Raw genomic sequence first — 25,284 nt, forward strand, 5'->3', positions numbered from 1 at the left:
GGGAAAAGGCTTTGTCTATTTATCCTATCCATGCCCCTCTGCTACCTGACCTTCTGTGCTTTTCCAGCACCACACTCTCGACTCAGATCTCCAGCATCTGCAGTCCTCACTTCCTCCTCCTGACCAAACTACACTAATCCCATTTCCCTGCTGTTGGCCCATAGCCTCCTATGTCCTGGCTTTTTAAGAGCTCACTCAGATGCTTCTTAAAGGTTGCGAGGGTACCTGCCTGCATCACCCTCTTGGACAGTGTGTTTCACGTATGTACCCAGTCTTGTTGAAATTATTTTGCTTAGAAACCCTCTAATCCACTTGCTCCTCTCCTTAAATGTATGCCGTCTAGTCTTAGACATATAGCTGCCTTGCTAATGAATCCCAGTGCAAATGGTGGAGGCAAAAGTGATTCTACAGCTATCCACAAGAGCAGCCAGATAGATACTTTTAATGAAACTGGTCCAATGTGTATGAAACACCTCTGGACTGCCTCATTACCACAGAGTGCAGTGGAGGCCGGGACGTTGGGTGCCTTCAAGGCAGAGATTGACACACTCTTGATTTCGCAAGGAATTAAGGGAGAGTGCAGGTAAGTGGAATTAAAACGCCCATCAGCCATGATTAAATGGTGGAGTGGACTCGATGGGCCGAATGGCCTTCCTTCCACTCCTATGTCTTATGGTCTTATGGACTGGGTGAGAGAGAGCCCGCACCTTCTGTTTGAGAGATCAAGTCTCTAACACCATACCATTAACGTCCCGACACTTTACTTACCTATCTCGGTGGGATTTGAACGAAGAGCATTCACCTGGGATTCTGCAATACTAGCCCAGAAACAGGCCACCGCTTCCCCCTCAAATAGTGACAGCTTTATCCTTCGATTGTGTTGAACCATTACCCTGTCAGTTACCAACGACATCCACTGACCCATTGTAGACTGGGGAAGACCAGGCATGATTCTTTCACCAGATAGCTCTACAGTGCCCTCCCAGACAGCACGGATACAGATAGCAGCCAAGGGTCAAAAGTCTCACTGTCATCGGGATTAAGAAAGATCTTAAAATGAGCAAAAATGCCAAGGCATAGAAAGCTCCCGAGTGAGTGCAGCGAGTTGGGATTTGTGAGTTTGGAGCTGAGGAACAGAATGCCAGAAGAATGAATTTGGGAAATGCTCAGGCATGTCAAATTCTGTTTGATAACTTGGGACATTTTACTGCATGAAAAGTGTTTTATAAATGTACCCATGTTAAGTATGTGAATAACAGAATGGCCTGTTGTCACTTGAGAGCACTGTCAAGGACTCCTCCAATTCCATTGGAAAAGAGACAGAGAGATCCTTGGTTTCACATCAAGTTGGATGCAGAAAGAAGAAAAGGATAAGAATGTTTCAAATAGACTTGGGATTATTTAACAGCGAGATTGAGAATCTAACACTGAGGCCTTCTTCTTACAGAGGTATGCTGAGGCAGAATCTGCATTCGAACTGGTCTTGCAGCTCGATAAAGACTGTGATGATGCTGTTAAGGAACTGTTCAAAGTTCGTATGTTTAGATTGATGGTAAAGTAGATACTTTTACTCAAATCTTTGCTGATTTTAGAAAAATTAATGATCGAGACAACTCATATAAAAATAATTACTTTCTCACTTGTTGTCCGTAATTGCATGGATTTCCTAATTGCATGGATTATCATCAAAACTTCTTGCTGCGATTTACTGTAATGTGGAGCATATGAATTGTATAATCATTGTATTACACTTCAGCAAGAGGACTTTAGCCATTTCTACTGTGCAGCCCTGCAAGATTTCTCCTTTCAGGGTCTTATCAAATTCACTTTGGAAATTCGCAATTGAGGCTGCCTCTCCACTCACTCAGTGCTTTCTAATCCATTAAAAATGTGTTCCCTAGTATCCTCCTCCTTCTTTTACCAATATCCTCCAGTTCTCAAACCTTCCACCAGGGGGAGCAGATTCCCCCATCTATGTTGTCCAAACCTCTCATGAGTTCAAAGGCTTTGATTGAAACTTCCTTCAACATTGTATTCTAGAAGGCCATAAGTCATAGCAACCGAAGGAGGCCATTCAGCCCGTTGAGTCTGCTCTGCCTTTCAAATAGATCTTGGTTGATCTGATGATCCTCGACTCCCCTTTGCTGCCTTATCCCCATAACCCTCGATTCCTGTTCTGATGAAAAATCTGTCTATCTCAGCCTTGATTATACTTAAGGACCCAACCTCAAGACCCCTCTGCGGTAAAGAATTCTACAGATTCTTGGCCATTTCAGAGGGCAGTTAAGAGTCAACCAGCTCACTGTGGGTCTGGAGTCCAGGCCTGACAACATATGGAAGAAATTCCTCCTCACCTCTGTCTGAAACATGCAACCCCTTATTCTGAGATTAAGCCCTGTGGTCCTAGACACGGTCAAGTCCTCTAAAGAATCTTGTATGTTTCGATAAGGTCTCCTCTCAATTTTCTGGATTCCAATGAGTACAGGCCTGATCTACTCAGCCTCTCCTTATAAGACAGTGCCTTCAACCCAGTAACAGCCCAATACCTCAAATGTCAGTCTATCTTAGATAAGCAGCTAAAACAGTTTGCAATATTCTAATTGTAGTCTTAAAAGCGCCTTGTATAGTTTTTAACAAAACTTCAATATTTTCATGTTCTATTCCCTTTGAAATAAAAGCCAACATTCCATTTGCCTTCCCTGTTACCCACTGAACTTCAACACGAGCTTATTATCATTCATGCATGATTACCACCTCAAAAGCCCCTGTGAAGTAGCTTTCTGCCGACTTGCCCCATTTAAATGATCTTCAACTCCTTTACCCTTCAATCAAAGTACAAGTACTCCCCTGGCTTCTCCAGTCTATTCACAGAACTGTCCCTGGATCCATTCTTGTAAAGCTTTACCCTCTTAATATCTTCACATTTTTCTTAAAACATCAACATTTCCCATTCCTGGGCACTAAGTGGTTCCTTGAAGGAGCATTCCTTGCAGTCTGTGAAACCTCATACCTACAGGAAAACCATTAATTAACCGACTGTGGGTACAGACAATTCACAATCCAGATTTTAATGTGGGAAACACAGCACGCGGTGAACTCCCAGAAGCAGCGATAATACTGACTGAACAATTAGTTTTACTGATGTTAGGTTGAAGAGCAGGACCCCCTGACCCCACCCATTCATTTCTCTTTAGGATAGTAGCATGGGATCTTTTGCACCCATCTGAGAGACCATTTGGGTTTGTGGTTGAACACATCATCTGAATTAGGGTGCTGTTAAGGTTGCTGGCTCTGGTGCTGGTCTGAATTACGTGTTCACATTTCTGGAGCAGGACTTGAACCTATGACGCTCTCACTGAGCATAGAGAGCACTGTTAACCATGGGGAATATTTATAACCTGCCGCCAGTGTATTTTACTGCAACAAGCACAAACTCAAGGTCTTGTCAAATGACAGCCTCACTGCTTAGTTACTGGTACCCTCCTCTTCAATCTTGACTGGATTACCTGACTATTTTCTGTCTGTCTTACTCAGGATTGACGGGGACATTCAGTAATTATATTGGCCTATTTTAATTTTTGCTGATGAGGATTACCCAAGGTACAGGACGGGACTCTAAATAGTCATCTCAACCTGTCTGAAACGTTCCTTCAGAGAGGCAACTTTCCTTGTAACTATGGGGAGTTAGAGTCAACAAACAGTCATTTTGGAGGTGGTTATTTGAGTGTGAGAGAACATATACTTTACATAATGCCCAGTCACACACATGTATCAAAACACTTCCATCAAATCTCGTTCACTCACAGAGGGGTGAGGAGGCAGAACCTTCTGCCACAAGTTGAAGTGAACAGCACAGACATAATAGAGGACAGTTAGATAAATAAACAGAAGGATATCGCTAAGAGTGTGATGGCCATGGACAGGGTGAAAAGACAGCAGCTGTTCCCTATAGTTGAAGAGTCAATAACAAGTTTGACATAACAGGGTCCTGTCACCAAGCCCCCCCCCCCCCTTTATTTACTCATGCACAGTACACTGGCTGTACCCAACCAGCTCAGAGTCAGCCCTCAACTGCGGAGATTCTATTCTCCTTGTTTTGTTTTAGGTGCAGTTGACTTACAGGCCTCAGTCCAAACACTGTGAAAACACATGCAAAAGGAAAGTGTGCAAACTCTAAAAAACCATAGTGAAAGGGCCAAGCCCCGCCATGGAATGATCATAGTCCTTGCCCAAAAAAATAAAAAATAGTAACACAGGCTGTGACCAGCTAGTGAAATAACAAAACCATAGTTCCCTAGTGAGAACTAAACTGGAACAGTATAGATTAGATTCCCTACAGTGTGGAAATAGGCCCTTCAGCCCAATAAGTCCACACCGACCCTTCGAAGAGTTACCCACCCAGACTCATTCCCCTACCCTGTATTTATCCCTAGATTAATGCACCTAACACTACGGGCAATTTAGCACGGCCAATTCACCTGACCTGCACTTCGTTTGGACTATGGGGGGAAACCGGACCAAACCCACACTTTTACTGGGAGAATGTGAAAACTCTACACAGACATTAGCCTGAGGCAGGAATCGAAGCCAGGTCCGTGGCACCGTGAGGCAGCAGTGCTGACCACTGAGCCACCTTGCCACCCAAACTGGCTGTGCAGTCAGCCAGCACAGAAATCCGTTTTCAAACAAGAATACCAATAACACACTGGCTGTGGCCCAGCCAGTTCGGAGTCGGCCCTCAACTGAGGGAATTCTAATCTCCTGGTTATATCGGTCAGCCAGGGCACTCCTGGTTGACCCAGGTTAACAACCCCAATCAAGAAACTCGTGGTCAATGCAGTCAACCTGATTCCTGTCACTACAAAGGGGCATTATATTCAGGTGGAAGGCAGGAGGTTCACTGGGGATTTAATGACACTTTTTCTCCCCCAGAGGATGGTGGGAGTGTGGAGCCTGAGGGGCTTGTAGAGATGAGAAACTTCCCCAGACATTAACCTATACTTGGATGAACATTTAAAATTTCATAACATTGAAGGCTATGTGCTAAGTAGTGGAAATTGGGAGCAGTATAGATTAGATCAGCACAGACCCTATGGGCCAAAGGGCCTTTTCTCGAACCCTGTGACTCCATGTTTGTGTAAGATGAAGGGGAGGGAGAGGAGTCTCACAAGGAACATGAACACTAAGACAACCAGTTGTGACAAATTGGCTGTTTCACTGATATAAATACCTTATTATGTCAGACAGATGCTTGTCGAAATTCAGTGACTAGAATTCTTGAGCAGCTTGTTGTCGGCAACCTGAATGAGTTGACCAAAATAATTGCATCAAAGACTTAGCAGAGAGCTTGATGGAGGAGGTAGTCCTGAGGCCAAACACTGGAACTGATGGCACTTGTGTGGAGTGCTGTCTTGATTACTTCTTTGTAACTGGTGGTTACTGCTCTCTTGTGAGATTGTCTTTTCTTTAACAAGTTAATTTCTGTTTCTGTTTGGATTCTGTTACTCTTTGTGTCGAGTGATGAATCATTACATATGACCCACTGTCTCTAGACAAACGCAGTACAGGAACATTTATGCATCTCCTTAATTGCTGCCAGCTCAGCAGAACACACCTCCACTAAGATTAGCTTTGGTTTGAAAGATATATTTACAAAAATATTGGTGACACTCAAATGTACTTCTCTTCGTAAGGGTAAGCAGAGTCAAATTAAATCTAGAGTAGGTGTATATTTTAATGTTGACGAGTGGTATTAAAATTGTTGAAGTCTTTTTTGGACGCTTGGTCATTTCTGTCCTACTCTCTCCTCTTGGTCCGGCATTATACCTGAATGCAACCTCTCAGAGACCACCCAATCTGTACAACGGTCAGGATTCCCCACATTGACTATCTACTGGCAACTCCGTGCTGATGTTAGGGCTGTTTGGCACTGTGGGGCCCATTGGAATGCAGACTTGAGACCGCCTGGTGTTAAGTCATTGTAGGATATTTGCATCCAGTTGTGTGAGGGACCCTACATTTCATTCACAGGCCAGAAATGGACCATTCAATGCGAAAGGTGCATGCATCTTCCTGTGTTTCATCTTATCCCTTCAGCAGAACATTCTCTCCCTTTTTTCCCCATGTGTTAATCTGAGTGTAATCACCACGTGCCACATTCTGACCGTTTTCTATACAAATAGGTTTCTCTTGCACTGCTTATTGGTTTTAATAGTGACTATCCCTCATACTCTCGCCCACATGTGTAACTGTCTTCTCTACGTCTATTCTGATCCGTATTGGCTTGATTGGTTAAGTCAATGTATTCTCCAGTCTACGAGTGGCCCACTTTACATTTGAAAACAGAAACCTGCAGAGAAACTGTGCAAAATGTTGGAACAGACGCAGAGGATGCTGGAGAAACTCAGCAGGTCTGGCAGCATCTGTGGAGAGAGAAACCGCGTTAGCATTCATCTAATGACTTGAAAGATTAACTCTGTTTCTGAATCCAGAGATGCTGCCCGACCTGCTGAGTTTCTCCATCCTTCTCTGTGTCTGTTTCGGATTTCTGGCATCTGCGGTACTTTTGTTTGATCAAGTGGAGAAGGTGTTGCCTCTGTTTAACAGCGTCTTTTTAAATATTTGTTTCAGAACATGGGTTTCACTCAGCAACAAAGCTTAATGGCCCTCCAGCAGCATCAAACTGTCGAGGCTGCTCTAGACTCTCGTTTAGAGTTGAATTGTGAGTATCCTTGACTTGCCCACTGGTTTCTCCAGCCGGTTCCTACCTGCTTGGTGTTTGGTGGACACACTGAAAGGGTTCTGAATTGGAATGTTCTCCATTGTTCCACCACTCTTCCTCTCCTTCACTCCTCTTGCCACACGTTTAAGGGAAAGTCTTGATGTAGTGGGGTCTAGCCCAGGGCGAATGCTGTTGGGGTAAGGGTTCATGTCCTACCATCTCAGCTAGTGGAACTTATATTCAATCAATAAATCTGGAATAAAAGGCTAATCTCTGTAATGGTGCCATAACTAGTGTCGCTGATGGTCATAAAGCCCCCACCTGGGTCACTCAGCTCCTTTTGGGAAGGAAATCTGCCGTCCTTACCTGGTCTGTCCTACGTGTTCCTGATGAAGAGCTTATGCCCGAAATGTCGATTCTCCTGCTCCCCAGATGCTGCCTGACCTGCTGTGCTTTTCCAGCACCACACGTTTCGACTCTGATCTTCAGCATCTGCAGTCCTCACTTTCACCTATGTGTGACTCCAGCCCCACAACATTGCGATTGACTTTTTGGTTGGTTTTTGATGCTGAATTTGTGAATCCCCAAAGTTACGCTGGACCTGAGGTTTTAATTCCTAATTTGTAACCTTCTTCCTATTTCACAGTTCAACGGCCAAACTCTGGGACCTTGGAGATACCTGACGAAGAGGACTGTTTATATTTGATCGATTGTCCTGTCAATGGGGATCAAACTGAGTAGGTACCAAGTGTTTACTCTTGTGTGTGTGTTTTTTTCCCATGTGTATGGAAGAAGATAGCTGCATAGGCCAGCAGGACGTTCACAGTTACAACCTACCTTCCTCAGGCTCAGTGGGAATGTGCACAAGAGGATGTGAGAGTAAACTTCACCTTTAAGAGTTGACCCCAGATCGACACTGACACCTCAGGGTGGCACTGAGCAGGTGCTACATTGCCAGAAAGGTCAAAACAAGGCTTGTTCACTTATAGAGCTGGAAAACTCTGTAACATCTGCAAATATACTGCCTGCTCGTCTCTTCGCTGGTTGTGGGATCTTGCTGTGCACAAACTGCCCGCTGTGACGGCGAATGTGACAACACTGATACTGAACGACAAACTTAAAGCCCTCCCCATCTGGGGTAGGGGTGCAAGGGTGTGTCAATTCTAAGGTGAGAAAGGGGTTTCTTTAAGCGAGAGGGTGCAGGGTGCAGACATGGTCAAGCGCCCCGTCACTGAGGGCCACCCTCTGGCCAGATCCCAAATCCTGCTTCTCACCAGCAATCACCCTCCCCAAGATCCTCATCCCATCTCTCAATGTACAACAATGGACTTCCACAAAGGGATCACCAGAACAGCCTCTCATTGACCTGGGCTCACTGGGGGTGTATGGAGATGGCATTGTGGCATCATGGAGTACAGCAGAGGCCCTTCAGTCCATCAAGTCTGTGCCGCCAGAAATATACTACCCCCTGTACGAGTCCCACTTTCCTACATTAGGCCCGTAGCCAGATAGTCATCCAAATACAGAAAAACCTTGGTTATCCAAGCATTAATTATCCAAATTTTGGATTATTTAAACAAGAGTTCAAGCTCCCATAAAAATGTTATCCAAACAATCAATAAGGGTGGCATGGTGGCTCAGTGGTTAGCACTGCTGCCTCACAGCGCCAGGGGCCCGGGTTCAATTCCAGTCTCGGCCAACTGTGTGTGTGGAGTTTGCACATTCTCTTGTGTCCGTGTGGATTTCCTCCCAAAGATGTGCAGGTTAGGATGAAGTGGCCATGCTAAATTGCCAATAGTGTTCAGGGAGGTGTGGGCTAGGTGCATTAGTTGGGATAAATGTAGGGTAGGGGAATGGGTGGGTCACTCTTCGGAGGTTGGGGTGGACTTGTTGAGCCGAAGGGCCTGTTTCTATTCTAGTCAGTTATCCAAACAAAATAATCCCCTCCCCTCTCGTTCGGATAATTGAGGTTGTTCTGTACTTTGTAAAGGTTTACCACCTGAACTACCCTCCCAGGTAATGTATTTCAGGTCCCCACCACCCTGCAGGTGAAAAATCTTTTCCACAAATTCTCCCCAACCTCCTGCCTTTCACTTTAAAATTATACTCCTTGTCACTGACCTTCAACTAAAAACAACTGGTCTCATTCCACCCTTTCAATGCCCTTCATAATGTCAAAAACCACACAACACTAGGTTATAGTCCAGCCGGTTTATTTGGAAGTACCAGCTTTTGGAGCACTGCTCCTTCATCGGGTGGTTGTGGAGTAGGATCATAAGATCTCATAAGACCTCCACCTCATAATGTCATAATCTCTAACAGGTTCCTCCCTGCTCAATCTTCTGTGCTCTAAAGAGAAAAAAACAGAACTTATCCAGCCTCTCCCTACTTCCGAAATGCTGCATCCCAAGCAGCATCCTGGTGAATCTCCATTTCCAGTGCAATCACACCCTCCCAGAGCTGAGTTGGTGGGGGAGGCAGGGTACTGATGAGCAAACTGTGTGAGGAAGGGTGCAATCTCTCGATCTCTGTGTTTGCGTTCCTGCAAGGCATATTGGGGGTTGGCACAGATGTGTTTAAAGCTGGACACCCTTCCAAGACAGTATGGGAATCTTTGGTGAAGGGGCGTGTTTGACCTCCACATTTTCTGTAGCAACTCCATGGCTCCCTGCCAGTTTACTAACTGGAGGCAGAAGACAGGCCCAACAGTGAGAGACCTCTTCACAGCGTTTCACTGAGAGGATTTTCTGTTACACAACTGAGAGGAAGTGAGGTTGGATGCTGAGCATCTGGCAGAGTGTGATGAAGTTAATCTTCTGCATAAAACGAAGGGCAGAACGGAAAACAGCCTTTGGGCTCGTCAAATCAACAGGAGCGTGTGGCGGCTGTGTGGCTATGATTAAAGCTATTGGAATTTTATTTTCGGAAGGTCTTATTCGATAGAGTTTTTCTTTGCCTCAGTGCAGGGTGACTTTCTGGCTTGAGAATTCCTTTCTCCAACTCTGAATGATTACCTTGAGAAATCACATTGCCTCCCCTCCATTCTGTTTGTCTTCAGCTTGAGAGAAACTAAGAGGGATGGTGTAAAATTGAATGCTCCATAAGCATTTACTGGCTGATTTTTTGCTACTCTTAATTTTAAAAGAAAATGCACAGATTATGTGCTTTCAGAACCTGAGGGACTTCATTGCTTGAGGTTTGCTGGCGTGAGCGATTTGCAATGGCTTCTGTTGCCACTTCAGATTACATGAGAGAGAGGCCACTGCATAGAATCTCAGAGTTGGAAAGCACAGATCCTTTAGTCCAACTCACCGACCAGATATCCTAAATTAATCTAGCCCCATTTGTCAGGACTTGGCCCATATCCCTCCAAATCCTTCCTATTCATATCCCCATCCAGATGCCTTTTAAATGCAGTAATTGTACCAGCCTCCACCACTTCCTCTGGCAGCCCATTCCATACATGCACCACCCTCTGTGTGAAAACATTACCCCTTGGGTCCTTTTTAAATATTTCTCCTCTCATCTTAAACCTATGCCCTCTAGTTCTGGACTCACCCACCCTAGAGAAAAGATCTTGAGTACTTGCCATATCTATGCCCCTCATGATTTTATAAACCTCTATAAGGTCACCCTTCAGCCTCTGACGCTCCAGTGAAAACAGCTCCAACCTATTCAGCATCTTTGTATAGCTCAAACCCTCCAACCCTGCCAACATCCTTGTAAATCTTTTCTGAACCCTTTCAAGTTTCACATCTTTCCTGTATCAGGGAGACCGGAATTGAACACACTATTCCAAACTGGCCTAACCAATGTCCTGTACAGATGCAAAATGACCTCCCAACTCCTATACTCAATACTCTGTCCAATAAAGGAAAGCATACCAAATGCCTTCTTCACTGTCCTATCTATTTGCAGTTCTACTTCCAAGGAACTATGAACCTGCACTACAAGTTCTCTTTGTTCAGCAACACTCCCCAGGACCTTACCATTAAGTGTATAAGTCCTGCTAAGATTTATTTTTCCAAAATGCAGCACCTCGCATTTATCTACATTAAACTCCATCTGCCACTCCTCAGCCCCTTGGCCCATCTGATCCAGATCCTGTTGTACTCTGAGGTAACCTTCTTCCATGTCCACTGCACATCCAATTTTGGTGCTATCTGCAAACCATGCCTCCTAGGTTCACATGCAAGTCATTTGTATAAATGACAAAAAATAGTGGACCCAGCATCAATCCTTGTGCCACACCGCTGGTCACAGGCCTCCAGTCTTAAAAGCAACCTTCCACCACCACCCTCTATCTCCTATCTTTGAGCCAATTTTGTATCCAAATAGTTTACTCCCGCTGTATTACATATGATAAATCAGCATGGCTATCCTTTTGGTGAAGAGTCTTGTTTTTGTCCAAGAAAATGATGACACGAGTGAAGGACATGTGGCAGTGTACAATACGAGCAGTTGTTTGACAGGACAGAACATGAATCTTGCTGCAAAGAGACACATTCGGCTGATGTTTTCACACTTCAGGACACACGCGCAAGAATGCCAAATTTCAAACAATTGAACAGTACAGGAAAGAAGGCTGGCCATTGGTTGGCATGTTGATTGTGATTAGCTGAGGTGTTGCCATGGAGAAAGATGGAAAATTTCAGATTCTGCAAGTTCAGCTTGCATGGATTTCCAAGGTTTTAACAGGGAAGTACAAACATGTGAATATGCAAACATTGGAAATAGAAGCAGAAAAAAGCCATTTAGCCCCTCAAACCTACTCCACCACTCAATAAGATCACAGCTGATCTGCTCATGTTTCAAACTCCACATTCCCATCTACTCCTCGATTCACCTGCCTAACAAGAATCTATCCACCTTGCTTTCAAAACTACTCAATAACCATACATGCACCTCTTCTTGAGGCAGAGAGTTCCAAAGTTAAAGAAGCCTCTGAAAGAAACACCTGTCATAAAAGGGCTAACCCCAATTTTAAAACTGCAGGAAGCATTCTGTTACATGTCCACCAGGACCTTATCAGTATCTTATACATTTCAATCAATTCGCTGCTCTCTCTTCTAGACTTTAGTGAAAACTAGTCCAACCATTTCTCATAAGACAACCTACTCATTCCCGAGATGAATCTGGTAAGCCACCTCCCAATGCATTTACATCCTTCCTAAGTGGACTAAAGCTGCACACTCGCTATTCAAGATGTGATCTGTATAGTGCTCTGTCTAAATAATGTGGAGATGCCTGTGTTGGACTGGGGTGGACAAGGTCAGGAGTCTCACGGCACCAGGTTATAGTCCAACAGGTTTATTTGAAATCACAAGCTTTCGGAGCGTTGCCCCTTCGTCAGGTGACGTCACTTCAGGTGAAGTGCTCTGAAAGCTTGTGGTTTCAAATAAACCTGTTGGACTATAACCTGGTGCCATGTGACGTTTGACTTAAGTGAAGCATCATATCTCCACTTTCATATTTAATTTCTCTCGTAATAAAGGCTAACATCCTATTAGTCTTCTTGATGGCATGCCGTACCTGTGATCTAACCTTGCTGTGGATCAGCTTGCAATGGAACAGACTGTTTCTCCACTCCCAGAGGCATATCAGAGTAAATATTGTGCAATTGTCACTTGTACAGACTGAGCTTCAGTCCTCTGCTCTGATATAATCTTCCACTATTACCTCTACCACTATAATTCAGCACCGTTGTTGTTTCCCAAGGCATCATTAGACTGTGTTTGCTGTGGGACCCACATTAGTGTAAGTGAAGCAAGCAGATCACAAACCATTAGATACCTTGACATTTTACTGAGTGTGTGTGATCATTGTAACCTCACTCGAGGTGGAGTGTTCCAACACGGGTAAACCCTCCTGCTTAATTTAAAACCAGCAACACAGAAAAGATTTATCCCGTGCTATAATCTGTAAAACTTCGAGTGGCCAAGAACTATGTAAAGTAAAAATTAACAACTTTATTTCATAAAGTACAACAGAGAATAATTAACTAACAACTATGTACAAGTCCTTACTCTAACTTATCTGTTACCTTTTCTTCTATAATACTAGTCTGATAAAGCTCCCAATTAAGATTTATAAAACCACACTTCATATCTCAAAACCAGGCAGCTGTAGGTTATTGTCTTTGGATATTCCTGTGTCTGCTTTTCCCCTTGTTCAAAATTTCTGCATCACAGGTTACTGATCGAAAAGGGACTTTTAAGGGAGAGGTTTTTTCAAGCAGTCTGGTACATGCTAGAATTGGCAGTTCTCCTCTCAAGTGTTCAATTTCCCCTGGTCTTATACCCCAGAGCATCGGAATGTGTCATTGGCTTTTAAGATTGTCAATATACTCAATTCAAACTTAATTGGAAATTGGTATTTTTTCAGGGTATAATTTAAACTAATTGGGCAAATTCAAATTTGTTTTTGTCACCAGGCCACTCAGCGAGTGCTGTTTGTTCTTATTCAAACTGTTACTTTGTAACTTCTCCAGCACTCCGTGTACTTGCCAAGACCTTCACTCTCTTAAAGGTACAACCACATCTTCTTAACATGGAGGATGGGACTCACAGGGATTATACATCTTTTTTATATCCCAGTTGATTTTTAGTCCCTGACCCAAAGTACAGGTTCAGGGACACAATTCTTTGAAGTTTGTGCCCCATGTAGACAGGGTGGTTAAGAAGTCTTCATTCCTGTTGAAGGGCTCTGGCCTGAAATGTCAATTCCCTGTTCCTCAGATGCTACGTGACCTGCTGTGCTTTTCCAGCAACACACTCTCTAGCCTCTGCAGTCCCCACTTTCTTCCAGGGTGGTTAAGAAGGCATTTAGCACACATGCTGTTGTAGCTCAGACCTTTGAGTGTAGGAGCTAGGACATCATGTTGAGGTTGTACAGGGCATTAGTGTGACCTCTTCTGGAGTATTGTGTCCAGTTCTGTTTGCCCTGTTATAGGAAGAATATTGTTAAGCTGGAGTGGATTCAGAAAAGATTTACCAGGATCTTGCCAGGAGTGGAAGGTTTGTGATTTAATGAGAGGCTGGATAGGCTGGTTTTTGCCTGGAGTATAGGAAGTTGAGAGATCACCTTATAGAGGTTCATAAAATAATGAGGAATATAGATAAGATGAATGACAGATGCCTTTTCCCTAGGGTGGGGGATTTCAAGACTAGGGGTATTTTCTTAAGGTGAGAGGAGAAAGGTTTATAAAAGACACGAGGGGCCTTTTTTTTACACTGAGTGTGGTTTGTGTGTGGAATGAACGTCCAGAGCAAGTGGTGGATGTGGGTACAGTTGTTGCAAGCTTAAAAGACATTTAGATAAGTACACAAAGATGAATTGTTTGAAGTGATATGGGCCAAACGCAGGCAGGTGGGACCAGATTAGTTTGGGATTATGATCAGCATGGACTGGTTGGGCCGAAGGGTCTGTTTCCATGCTGTATGACTCAAAAATGTAAAGCTAGCATCGAGCACAATTCACAGATGCAGACTAGAGGGAACAGGTCCCAAGATAAAGGAGCTACATATTCTCGAAAATCCCCTTGGGAATGAAGAATGTATCTACCTCTGACTTAAAAATACTTAAAGATTGTGCATCCACTGCCTTTTGAGGAAGGGAATTCCAAAGACGCTCAATGTTTAAATACAAGGTGTTGATCAGGTAAAATCACTCTCAGAAGCAAAAGCAGAGGCTGCTGGAGAAACTCAGCAGGTCTGGCAGCCTCTGCGGATAGAGCAACTGAGTTAACCTGAAGGGTCACTGGACTCGAAATGGTAACTCAGTTTTTCTCTCCACAGAGGCTGCCAGACCTGCTGAGTTTCTCCAGCAATTTCTGTTTGTTTCAGATCTTCAGCACCTGCAGTTTATTAACTTGTTTTTGGAAACCCCAGAATAGTCATAGAGTCATACATTACAGAAACAGACCCTTCAGTCCAACTTGCCTATGTTGAGTTGATAGAGCACAGCAGGTCAGGCAGCATCCGAGGAGCAGGAAAATCGACGTTTCGGGCAAAAGCCCTTCATCAGGAATAGAGGCAGGGTGCCTGCAGAGTGGAGAGATAAGTGAGGGGGGGGGTGTGGTGGGGAGAAAGTAGCATAGAGTATGACCTGGGGGTTGCAATGAGAGAGAAACTCACTGAGATTCTTGTAGAGAGAGGAGGAAAACTTCTTCAAGGCAGGCATCCTTGTAAGAGGATTCTCAGCAGGGTTAAAATCAACTAGGTTTCCAGCATCTGCAGTCCTTGTTTTTAACCTATGTTGACCTGGTATCCTAACCTCAACTAGTCCCATTTAGCAGCATTTGGCGCATATCCCTCTAAACCTTTCCTATCCAGATGCCTTTTAATTGTACCAGCCTCTACCTCTTCTGGCAGCTCATTCCATACACTCACCACTCTCTGTATGAAAAAGGTATCCTTCAGGTCCTTTTTATATCTTTCCACTCTCAACTCAAACCTCAGCTCCATAGTTTTGGACTCCCCTATCCTGGGAAAAAGACTTCGGCTATTTACCTTATTAGTGCCCCTCATGATTTTAAACCTGCATACGGTCACCTCTCAGCCTTCAATTCTCCAGGGAAAAACATCCTCTCCACTTTTGAAATACTGTGTTCAGTTCTGGTCTCCTTCCTATTGGAAAGATGTTGTGAAACTTGAAAGGATTCAGAAAAGATTTACAAGGATGTTGCCAGGGTTGGAGGATTTGAGCTATAGGGAGAGGCTGAGTATGCTGGGGGTGTTTTCCCTGGAGCGTCGGAGGCTGAGGGGTGACCTTACAGAGGTTTATAAAATCATGAGGGGCATAGATAGGGAAAATAGACAAGGTCTTTTCCCAGGGCTGGAGGAGTCCAGAACTAGAGTGCTCAGGTTTAGGGTGGAAGGGGAAAGCTTTAAAAGGGACCTAAGGGGCAACTTTGTCACACAGAGAGTGGTACGTGTATGGAATGAGCTGCCCGAGGGAGTGGTGGAGGCTGATACGATTACAACATTTAAAAGGCATCTGGATGGGTATATGAATAGGAAAGGTTTAGAGGGATATGGGCCAAATGCTGGCAAATGGGACTGGATTAATTTAGGATATCTGGTCGGCATGGACAAGTTGGGCCAAAGGGTCTGTTTCCGTGCTGTACATCTCTATAATTCTATGACTTTCCTTACAGTTCAAACCCTCTAGTCCCACAGGCTTGTGCCTCAACATTTAATGATTGTCTGTTTACCGAAATGCACTTTTTCTGCTCCAACATATGTGGGCTTTTAAGTGTATGCTAATTAGTCTGTATTTAAAAGAAGCATGCTAGCACTTGCCTTAAATACTCATGTTTCCCTCATTTTGCCAACAATTACTAGGTGCTCAGCTGGGAGAATTTAGATTACAGACATAATCATAGGCATTACACCTCAGCAATTTAAGACTTAATCTGTTTTAATGTCCTTGACAATTTTGAGGTTCTCTTCTGCCCTCAGTCCCTCCCAGATTGTTTGGTTGTTGAACCCTTTAACGGTTCTGCCTCGGTCAAGTGACCATTTCTCTTATCGGAACACTAGCCTGTTTTTGCCTTGGGAGCCCTCATCACAGGATGTGAAGCCACATCCTGTAGATTGACGTACCCAGGGAGGCTGGGAAGTTTTTGGGAATTGGAGAGATGGCTGGATGTTCCTCTGTTAAGTGTCACTTCACTGCATCCCTTTAATGCACCAGCTTTGTTATCTCCATTTGAATTGGAATCATCTCCTTTAAAACATCCCAGAGCAAAACAGCACAGAAAAGGCCAGTCTGCCTGTGACGTCTGGGTTAGCTGTTTGGAACAGCTTGGCTCAATCCCACTGCTCTCCTCTTGTCCCCTAACCCTGTAAGCTTCCCTTCTTCAAACATTCACTGTATTTCTTTCAGTAAATTAGGATGGAATTGGCTTCCACGATGGGGCATAATTTTAAGGTGATTGGAGGAAGGTTTAGGGAAATGTTAGAGGTCAGTTCTTTACACAGAGAGTGGTGGGTGCATGGAATGCACTGCTGGCAACTGGAGTAGATACATTAGGGACATTTAAATGACTCTTAGATAGGCACATGGAAGATAGTACAATGAAGGGTAGGTAGGTTAATCTGATCTTGGAGTAGGATAAAAGGCCGTCACAACATCGAGGGCCTTAGGGTCTCTACTGTGCCAGACTGTTCCATGTTCTTTGATTTCTCTCCACAGATGCTGCCAGACCTGCTGAGCTTTTCCAGCAACTTCTGTTTTTGTTTCTGATTTGCAGCACCTGCAGTCGTTGGATTTTATTTAGGAGTATGTTATGATCCATTTATTGCTTAAATGATATCCAACGTAGGTGAACAAGCGTGAAGAGGTGACAGATGAACTGAACTTGGTGTGATTTACAACACATGCAGTAGAGTTTCGACTGACAAAGAGTAAAACGTTAGAATAATCAGTTCTAAAGGCAACAAAGACACCTGCCATTAATCCTATTGATACCCCTTATGATTTTATAAGCTTGTATAAGGTCACCGCTCAGACTCCTATGCTCCAGTGAAAAATGTCCCAGCCTAACCTATGTTCAACATCCTGGTAAATCTCTTCTGCATCCTCTCCAGCTGAATAATATCCTTCTTATAACAGGGCAACCACAACTGAACACAGTACTCCAGAAGAATGAGGAAGGAGGGATGAATGTCAGTGATGAGGGCCAGGAGTTTAACAAGGATCTCACTCTTGCTGTTGCTGACTCCCTGAGATTTGCTGAATAAACAAAGATTGATGAATAAGCCTTGACCTGTTCCAATCTCCATGGCTTGCGGTTCAATAGAGGAACCTATAGAAAGCTAGGGTTTCACATCTTTAATTTCTGCTGATCAAAGTAATGGAATTGTTGCAAATGTTTTTTTTGCTAATCACTCAGCAATTAGTCTGTGTTTGGATGAGATTACAGTAAACAAATGTCAGCAATGTGGCGACAGGCTGCATGTTATACGGCACACGTAATGTATGAAGAAAACAATCTTTTCCATAATAGTCTTACAGTCAGAATGTTTCAAAATAGACTTGTGGGTTAAATGGTTGACAAGTGAGATTGTCAAGATCGGGTTTGATTGCACTGTGCAAGAGGTAGTGAAAGTCTCCTTTATTAAACCAAACTATTCACTCTGCACAATCCCGTATCTCAGGAAGATCTTTAGGCAATCAATGGTCCACTTTGAAGCTCAGCAGCAGTTTTGTGCTGGCAGGTGAGGCAGGCGCATAGTGCAGAGCAAGATTCCAAGATCAGATGAGAGACCAGTTCATGTGCATTTGGTGATTGAGGAAGGAGTGTTGTCTGAGCCAATTGTCCTTAAATTGTATATTTTCTTTCCTCTCTCAGGTTAACTTGTGCATCATTGTGGGTTGGAAATGTCACTGTTCACGTCAAAGAGAAGCAGCTTAAGGATCTGTTCAGAAAGTAAGTACATGACATGCTCAGAGCTTTCAGATTACAGAACTGGCACAAACTGGAGGCTATAGCAGGGAGCATGATGGCCTAGTGGTATTATCACTAGACTATTAATCCAGAGAGCCAGGTAATGTTCCTGGTCATTGGGTTCGAGTCCCACCATTGAATTGAATTCAATAAAAATCTGGAGTTAGGAGTCTACTGAAGACCATGACCTATTGCTAATTGTTCTAAAAACTCATCTAGTTCACTAACATCCTTGAGGGAAGGATTTCAGCCGACTTTACCTGGACTCACTCCAGACCCACAGCATATGTGGTTGACTCTTAACTGCCCTGTGGGAAATAAGGAATGGGCATAACTGCTGGCCTGGCCAGTGAATTTTTAAAAACAATTAGCCCTGTCTTGCAGACCTCATGTATATTCATACACAGTGGCACGGTGGCTCAGCGATTAGCACTATTACCTCACAGCACCAGGGACCCAGGTTCAATTCCAGCCTCGAGCGACTGTGGAGTTTGCACACCCTCCCCATGTCTGCATGGGTTTCCTCTGAGTGCTCCAGTTTCCTCCCACAATCCAAAGATGTGCAGGCTAGGTGAACTGGCCATACTAAATTGCCCATAGTGTTCAGGGATGTGTAGGTTAGGTGCATTAGTCAGGGGAAATGTAGAGTAATAGGTTAGGGGAATAGGTCTGGGTGGGATACTCTACGGAGGGTCAGTGTGGACTTCTTGGGCCAAATGGCTTGTTTCCACACTGTAGGGATTCCATTCTATTTTTTAAAAATCTGCCCCCTTCATGGAGTCTACACATTTACCCATTTGAGGGAACATTTTATATCATCCTTGCCTGATTCACAGTGCTATTAAACACAACTCCAGATCTCGCTAAAGTCCTTCAAAGCCATTTTACTGTTGGATCAGTTTAACTCAGAATTATTGCAGTGAGCAAAGAAAAGACCAATTTGGATGAAGAAGGTGCTTTGGGCCATTTTGTCTCAAAACCTCAACATCTGGTGGTGTTTTCCATGAGTTGAGTGTCTCGGCTGCAGCTCCTGCCTGTTTAAGCTCCGACACTGATTGAGTGGGCTTCTAATCTCTGAATGCTGACCACAACTTCCAAGTGAAATATGGTGGGGAGCTTGCAAGCTTCAATGTGAATGCACAGTCAAAAAGGAAACCATTTCATAGTATGTCCCTGAGCCAAGGAAGTACTATTTGAAGTCCAATCACTGTCATAGTACATGAAATACAGCAGCCAATTTGCACAATACAAAACTCTCTCAAAGATAGCCTGTACTCATCCGGTAAATCATTACCAATCAGTTCATGTAGATCACTAACTCACGATTAGAGTTAGAGAGTCTAGAGATGTACAACATGGAATCAGATCCTTCGGTCTAACTCATCCACGCTGACCAGATATCCTAAATTAATCCAGTCCCAATTGCCAGCACTTGGCCCATATCCCTCTGAAGCCTTCCTCTTCATATACCCACCCAGATGCCTTTGAAATATTGTAATTGTACCAGCCTCCACCATTTCCCCTGGCAGCTCATTCCAAACACACACCATCCTCTGTGTGAAAATGTTGTCCCTCAGGTCCCTTTTAAATCTTTCCCCTTCCACCCTAAACCAAAGCCCTCTAGTTCTGGACTCCCCACCTCAGGGAAAGGATCTTGTCTATTTATCCTATCCATGCCCCTCATGACTTTATAAAGCTCTTCAACCTCCCGCAGCCTCCGACACTCCATGGGAAAGCAGCCCCAGCTTATTCAGCCTCTTCCTGTAGCTCAAACCCTCCAACCCCAGCAACCTCCTTGTAAATCTTTTCTGAACCTTCTCAAGTTTCACAACATCCTTCCTATACTGTGGACTGTTCCTCACAAGCACCCAAAATTTCTTCGTGAATGCTCTGTCCTAGGTTGTGGCTGCTATTGAGGGACCTGCAGACCACTCCCCCATTTGTAATTCTTTCTCCTGCTTGACATTGGCTGAAGGGTGAACACTTAATAGGATGTTAAGCTGTTATTGCCTGGGAGGGGAGGAGCATCCCAATGTAACAACTGGTAGAATTGAAATTTAATTAATGAACTTAAAATGGAAACTTATCTTACTGAAGGTGGCCATCAAACTGTCATCAATTGTCATTTAAAAAAAAACCTGCTAATCTTAAATGAAAGAAATCAGCCATAATTACCTGGTCTGGCTTGCACATGACTCCAGCCCCACTGTAATATGACTGATTCTTGGATGCTGCCTGAACTGCTGTGCTCTTCCAGCACCACTAATCCAGAATATGACTGACTCTTGACAATCCTCAGAAATGGCCTAAGCACATCATTAGTTCAAGGGCAGTTAGCGATGGGCAACAACTGATCTCCTCACCAGTGACATGTAATCCATAAAAGCATAAAAATGAAAATAAAACCTGAGAGAGAACAGAGAAGGACTCAAGGTGGGAGTGTCATCTGAAAAATGGCACTTCCAAAAGTGCAGCACTCCCTCAGTAACGCACACCAAGTGTCACTTTGGACATTTGTGCACAAGTCTCTGGAATCGGATCACAAACCTTCAGCCCTCTTAAAGTATCTACTTTAACCAATTCATTATCAGTTACATTTGATGCTTGGGATGTGTATTTCATTAAAAGTTATTATTGTTGAAACCTATTAGTCCTGTAGATGGCCCTGTAATGGGCATTCCAATGTTAAAACTGTTCTATTGTTGTCATGGTTCCAATATATCATGTTGAGTTTGTGTAATCTGGTCCTTGGTTCCAAAACATCATTCAAAATTATTTCTGAATATGTTTTTCTATAATTGACATGTTTAAAAATCTAAGATTAAGGATTTGAACATACTTTAAACAATTATGACAATCATGTAATTACATTCTAAACAAATTATCTTCTTCGGCCCTTAAGATTGTTTTCAGGGAAGCTTAGGGCTTTTCCCCAAAACCCAAATATGGAGTTGATACTTTTTACCTTGCGCTGTGTCTCTGGGCTAATGTTGTATTCAGCTACAAATGGGAATGCAAGGAGTACAGTATATGGGATGGATAGAGAAAGGTGAGTGACCAGCGTCCCTAGGGAAGGGGCAGGAGGCAGAATTCAATCTGGCAGCTTTGTATGGAATGGTGAGGAAAGCAGAAACAGTGACCCTGGGCTTGAGATGTGCTGGGGGAGCAACGCTGGAGCAACTGGGAGAATAGATGAGAAGGTATGACATATTCTAGAAACAAAGACAAGAGAAGCCAAAACAAAATGTGGAAAGGGAAGCCCATGGTCAAAACCAGAAGCTAATGAAATGAAAATAACAAATAATGAGAGACAGTAAAGCCACATGCTATCGATAATAGGTGAGAGAGTGATTTTTTTTGTTATTCAATGACAGGATGAGGACATCTCTGGCTGGGCAGCTTTTATTGCCTGGCCCTAATTGACCAGAGAGAAGTTAAGAGTCACCCACATTGCTGAGGGTCTGGTGTCACATGGAGGCCAGAATGGCAGCTGCCTTACCTAAAGGGAATCAGTGAACCAGATGTTTTTTCCTGACATTTGATTCATAGTCATCATTAGACTCTTAATTCCAGATATTTATTCCATCTGCTGTGGCAGAATTTGAACCCAGGTCCCCAGAACATGACCTGGGTCACTAGATGAACAGATGAACAGCTTCTCCTCATTCTCTGCCTCAAATATCAAATAGATTGATCAAAGAGATATAAGTAAGAATAGTTATTAATAACACTTAGTTATAGAGTCATAGAGATGTACAGCATGGAAACAGACCCTTCGGTCCAACCCGTCCATGCTGACCAGATATCCCAACCCAATCTAGTCCCACCTGCCAGCACCTGGCTCATATCCCTCCTAACCCTTGCTATTCATATACCCATCTGGATGCCTTGTAAATGTTGTAATTGTACCAGCCTCCAATACCTCTGGCAGCTCATTTCATACACGCACCATCCTCTGTGTAAAACTTTTTCCCCTTAGGTGTCTTTTATATCATTCCACTCTCGCCCTAAACCTATGCCGTCTAGTTCTAGACTCACCCACTCCAGGGAAAAGATTTTGTCTATTTATCCTATCCATGTCCTTCATGATTTTATAAACCTCTATAAGGTCACCCCTCAGCCTCCGACACTCCAGAGAAAACAGCCCCAGCCTATTCATCCTCTCCCTATAGCTCAAATCCTCCAACCCTGACAACATCCTTGTAAATCTTTTCTGAAACCTTTCAACTTTCACGACATCCTTCCATTAGGAAGGAGACCAGAATTGCATGCAATATTTCAAAAGTGGCCTAACCAAAGACCTGTACAGCTGCAACATGACCTCCCAACTCCTGTACTCAATACTCTGACCAATAAAGGAAAGTATGCCAAACACCTTCTTCACTATCCTATCTACCTGCAAGTCCACTTCAAGGTCTCTTTGTTCAACAACACTCCCTAGGTATAAGTCCTGCCAAAATGCAGCACCTCGCATTTATCTGAATTAAACTCCATCTGCCACTTCTCAGCCCATTGGCTGATCTGATCAACATCCCGCTGTAATCTGAGGAAACCTTCATCGCTGCCCACTACACCTCCAATTTTGGTGTTATCTGCAAACTTACTGACTATACCTCTTATGTTCATATCCAAATCATTTATATAAATGATGAAAAGCAGTGGACCCATCACCGATCCTTGTGGCACTCCACTGGTCACAGGCCTCCAGTCTGAAAAACAACCCTCCACCATTACCCTCTGTCTTCTACCTTTGAGCCAGTTCTGTATCCAAATGGCTAGTTCTCCCTGTATTCCATGAGATCTAACCAGTCTCCCATGGGGAACCTTGTCGAACGCCTTACTGAAGTCCATGTAGATCACATCTACCGCTCTGCCTTCATCAATCCTCTTTGTTACTTCCTCAAAAAACTCAATAAAGTTTGTGAGACATGATTTCCCATGCACAAAGCCATGTTGACTATCCCTAATCAGTCCTTGCCTTTCCAAATACATGTACATCCTGTCCCTCAGGATTCCCTCCAACAACTTGCCCACCACCTACATCAGGCTCACTGGTCTATAGTTCCCTGGCTTGTCCTTACTGCCCTTCTTAAACAGTGGCAGCACATTAGCCAACCTCCAGTCTTCCAGCACCTCACCTGTGACTATCGATGATACAAATATCTTAGCAAGAGGCCCAGCAATCACTTCTCTAGCTTCCCACAGAGTTCTTGGGTACACCTGATCAGGTCCTGGGGATTTATCCACTTCTATGCATTTCAAGACATGTAGCACTTCCTCCTCTGTAATATGGACATTTTTCACCATCTATTTCCCTACATTCTATATTCTCCATGTCCTTGTCCACAGTAAACACTGATGCAAAATACTTGTTTAGTATCTCTGCCTTCTCCTGCGGCTCCACACAAAGGCCGCCTTGCTGATCTTTGAGGGGCCCTATTCTCTCCCTAGTTACCCTTTTGTCCTTAATATATTTGTAAAAACCCTTTGGATTCTCCTTTAACCTATTTGCCAAAGCTATCTCATGTCCCCTTTTTGCCCTCCTGATTTCCCTCTTAAGTATATTCCTACTGCCTTTATACTCTTTTAAGGATTCACTCAATCTGTCCTGTCTATACCTGACATATGCTTCCTTCTTTTTCTTAACCAAACCCTCAATTTCTTTGGTCATCCAGCATTCCCTATACCTATCAGCCTTTCCTTTCATCCTAACAGAATATACTGTCTCTGGACTCTCGTTATTTCATTTCTGAAGGCTTCACATTTTCCAGCCGTCCCTTTACTGCGAACATCTGTCCCCAATCAGCTTGTGAAAGTTCTTGCCTAATACCATCAAAATTAGCCTTCCTCCAATTTAGAACTTCAACTTTTAGATCTGGTCTATCCTTTTCCATCACTATTTTCAAACTAATAAATAACAACTTCTTCCACATCTTGATTTTAAAAATGCACAAGGTTGTGACACCACTTAACTCCTTTCTTGATGGGTGCAATTAATTTCCCACCTACAACATTCATATTCTGCTGTCAGGCAAGATTTATATAATAAAGGGACTAGCCTTGTAGCCTGTCCATTACAGCGATTCCAACTTCGGAAGAGCCTGCCTCCTGGGTCAGGATAGTATTCCATTACACAGGTCGCACTGAGTTGGAATGGTAGAATTTTAAAAAATGCAACGAGCTAGTCGCTGTGGCTCTGCGGGTGGTTCAAGTTATATTTGCCACAGAACCAACCAACTACCAACTCATGGGTGCTGCCATTGACCCTCCTTTCTATACTGGGTATATTGGCCTGTTTGGTTAACAGTGGGGAGGGGTTGAACCACCAGTGAGTCTTAACAAGAAAGTTGAAAATCCCATGACACCAGGTTTATTTAAAATACAAGCCTTCAGAGCAACATCACTGAGGAGTTTGGCTCTGAAAGCATGAATTTTCAAATAAACCTGTTGGACTATAACCTGGTGTCATGTGATTTTGAACTTTGTCCACCCCGGTCCAACACCAGCTCCTCCGTGTCTTAAAAAGAAGAAACATTTGACTTAACAGTACGATGTTGTTTTCTGTGTGTTAGCAGAAGGTACAAGTTACATTGGCCAGTCAGACATAATTACTAAGACTAAAAGCCAGGGATGGTAATGTCTGATCTGATTGGGATCCAGAGCGAGACCCTCCTTCTCTCCCCCCAGGACATCAGCTTGTTTGGTGCTTCATGCAACATCCATCATTGACCCTTTCAGAACATTACCTTACGCAACACTTTTCCCTCTAAGTAAAGCATTTTTGGGTCAAGCACCGCTCTAGAGAGACTTGTTTCTAAAAATTAAGGTAAAAATGCTGGAAACAAACCCAGAGAGTGCTGGAGAAACGCAGCAGGTGGGGTAGCATTTGTGGAGAGAGAAACAAAATTGACGTTTCAAGTCCAGTGAGACTCTTCAGAATTTTCTTCTTCTGAACTGTCATATAGATGTGAAACATTAACTCTGTAGTTCTCTCCAAACCTGCTGTGTTTCTTCAGCATTGTCTGTGCTTGTGCACAAAACCCCAGGTTGACACTTGAATGCAGTAGTGAGGGAGTGCTACATTATTGAATGACTATCTTGGACATTACAG

General features: G+C 43.6%; 1 protein-coding gene across 3 annotated transcripts in view; it reads left to right on the plus strand.

The window, feature by feature from the left end:
• Nucleotides 1-25,284, plus strand: part of LOC140463333 (uncharacterized) — a 150,830-nt gene that overhangs the window by 110,829 nt on the left and 14,717 nt on the right. For all 3 annotated transcript variants that reach the window (XR_011954659.1, XM_072557139.1, XM_072557140.1), the window contains exons 10-13: nt 1,448-1,552; nt 6,631-6,721; nt 7,368-7,458; nt 18,078-18,155. Coding sequence is in view for 2 of the 3 variants with exons in the window: in XM_072557139.1 (XP_072413240.1) it covers nt 1,448-1,552; nt 6,631-6,721; nt 7,368-7,458; nt 18,078-18,155 (365 nt within the window). In the remaining variant the exon portion in view is untranslated. The remainder of the gene's footprint in view (nt 1-1,447; nt 1,553-6,630; nt 6,722-7,367; nt 7,459-18,077; nt 18,156-25,284) is intronic.

This window comes from Chiloscyllium punctatum, chromosome 38, assembly GCF_047496795.1.
Source record: "Chiloscyllium punctatum isolate Juve2018m chromosome 38, sChiPun1.3, whole genome shotgun sequence".
NCBI lineage: Eukaryota > Metazoa > Chordata > Chondrichthyes > Orectolobiformes > Hemiscylliidae > Chiloscyllium > Chiloscyllium punctatum.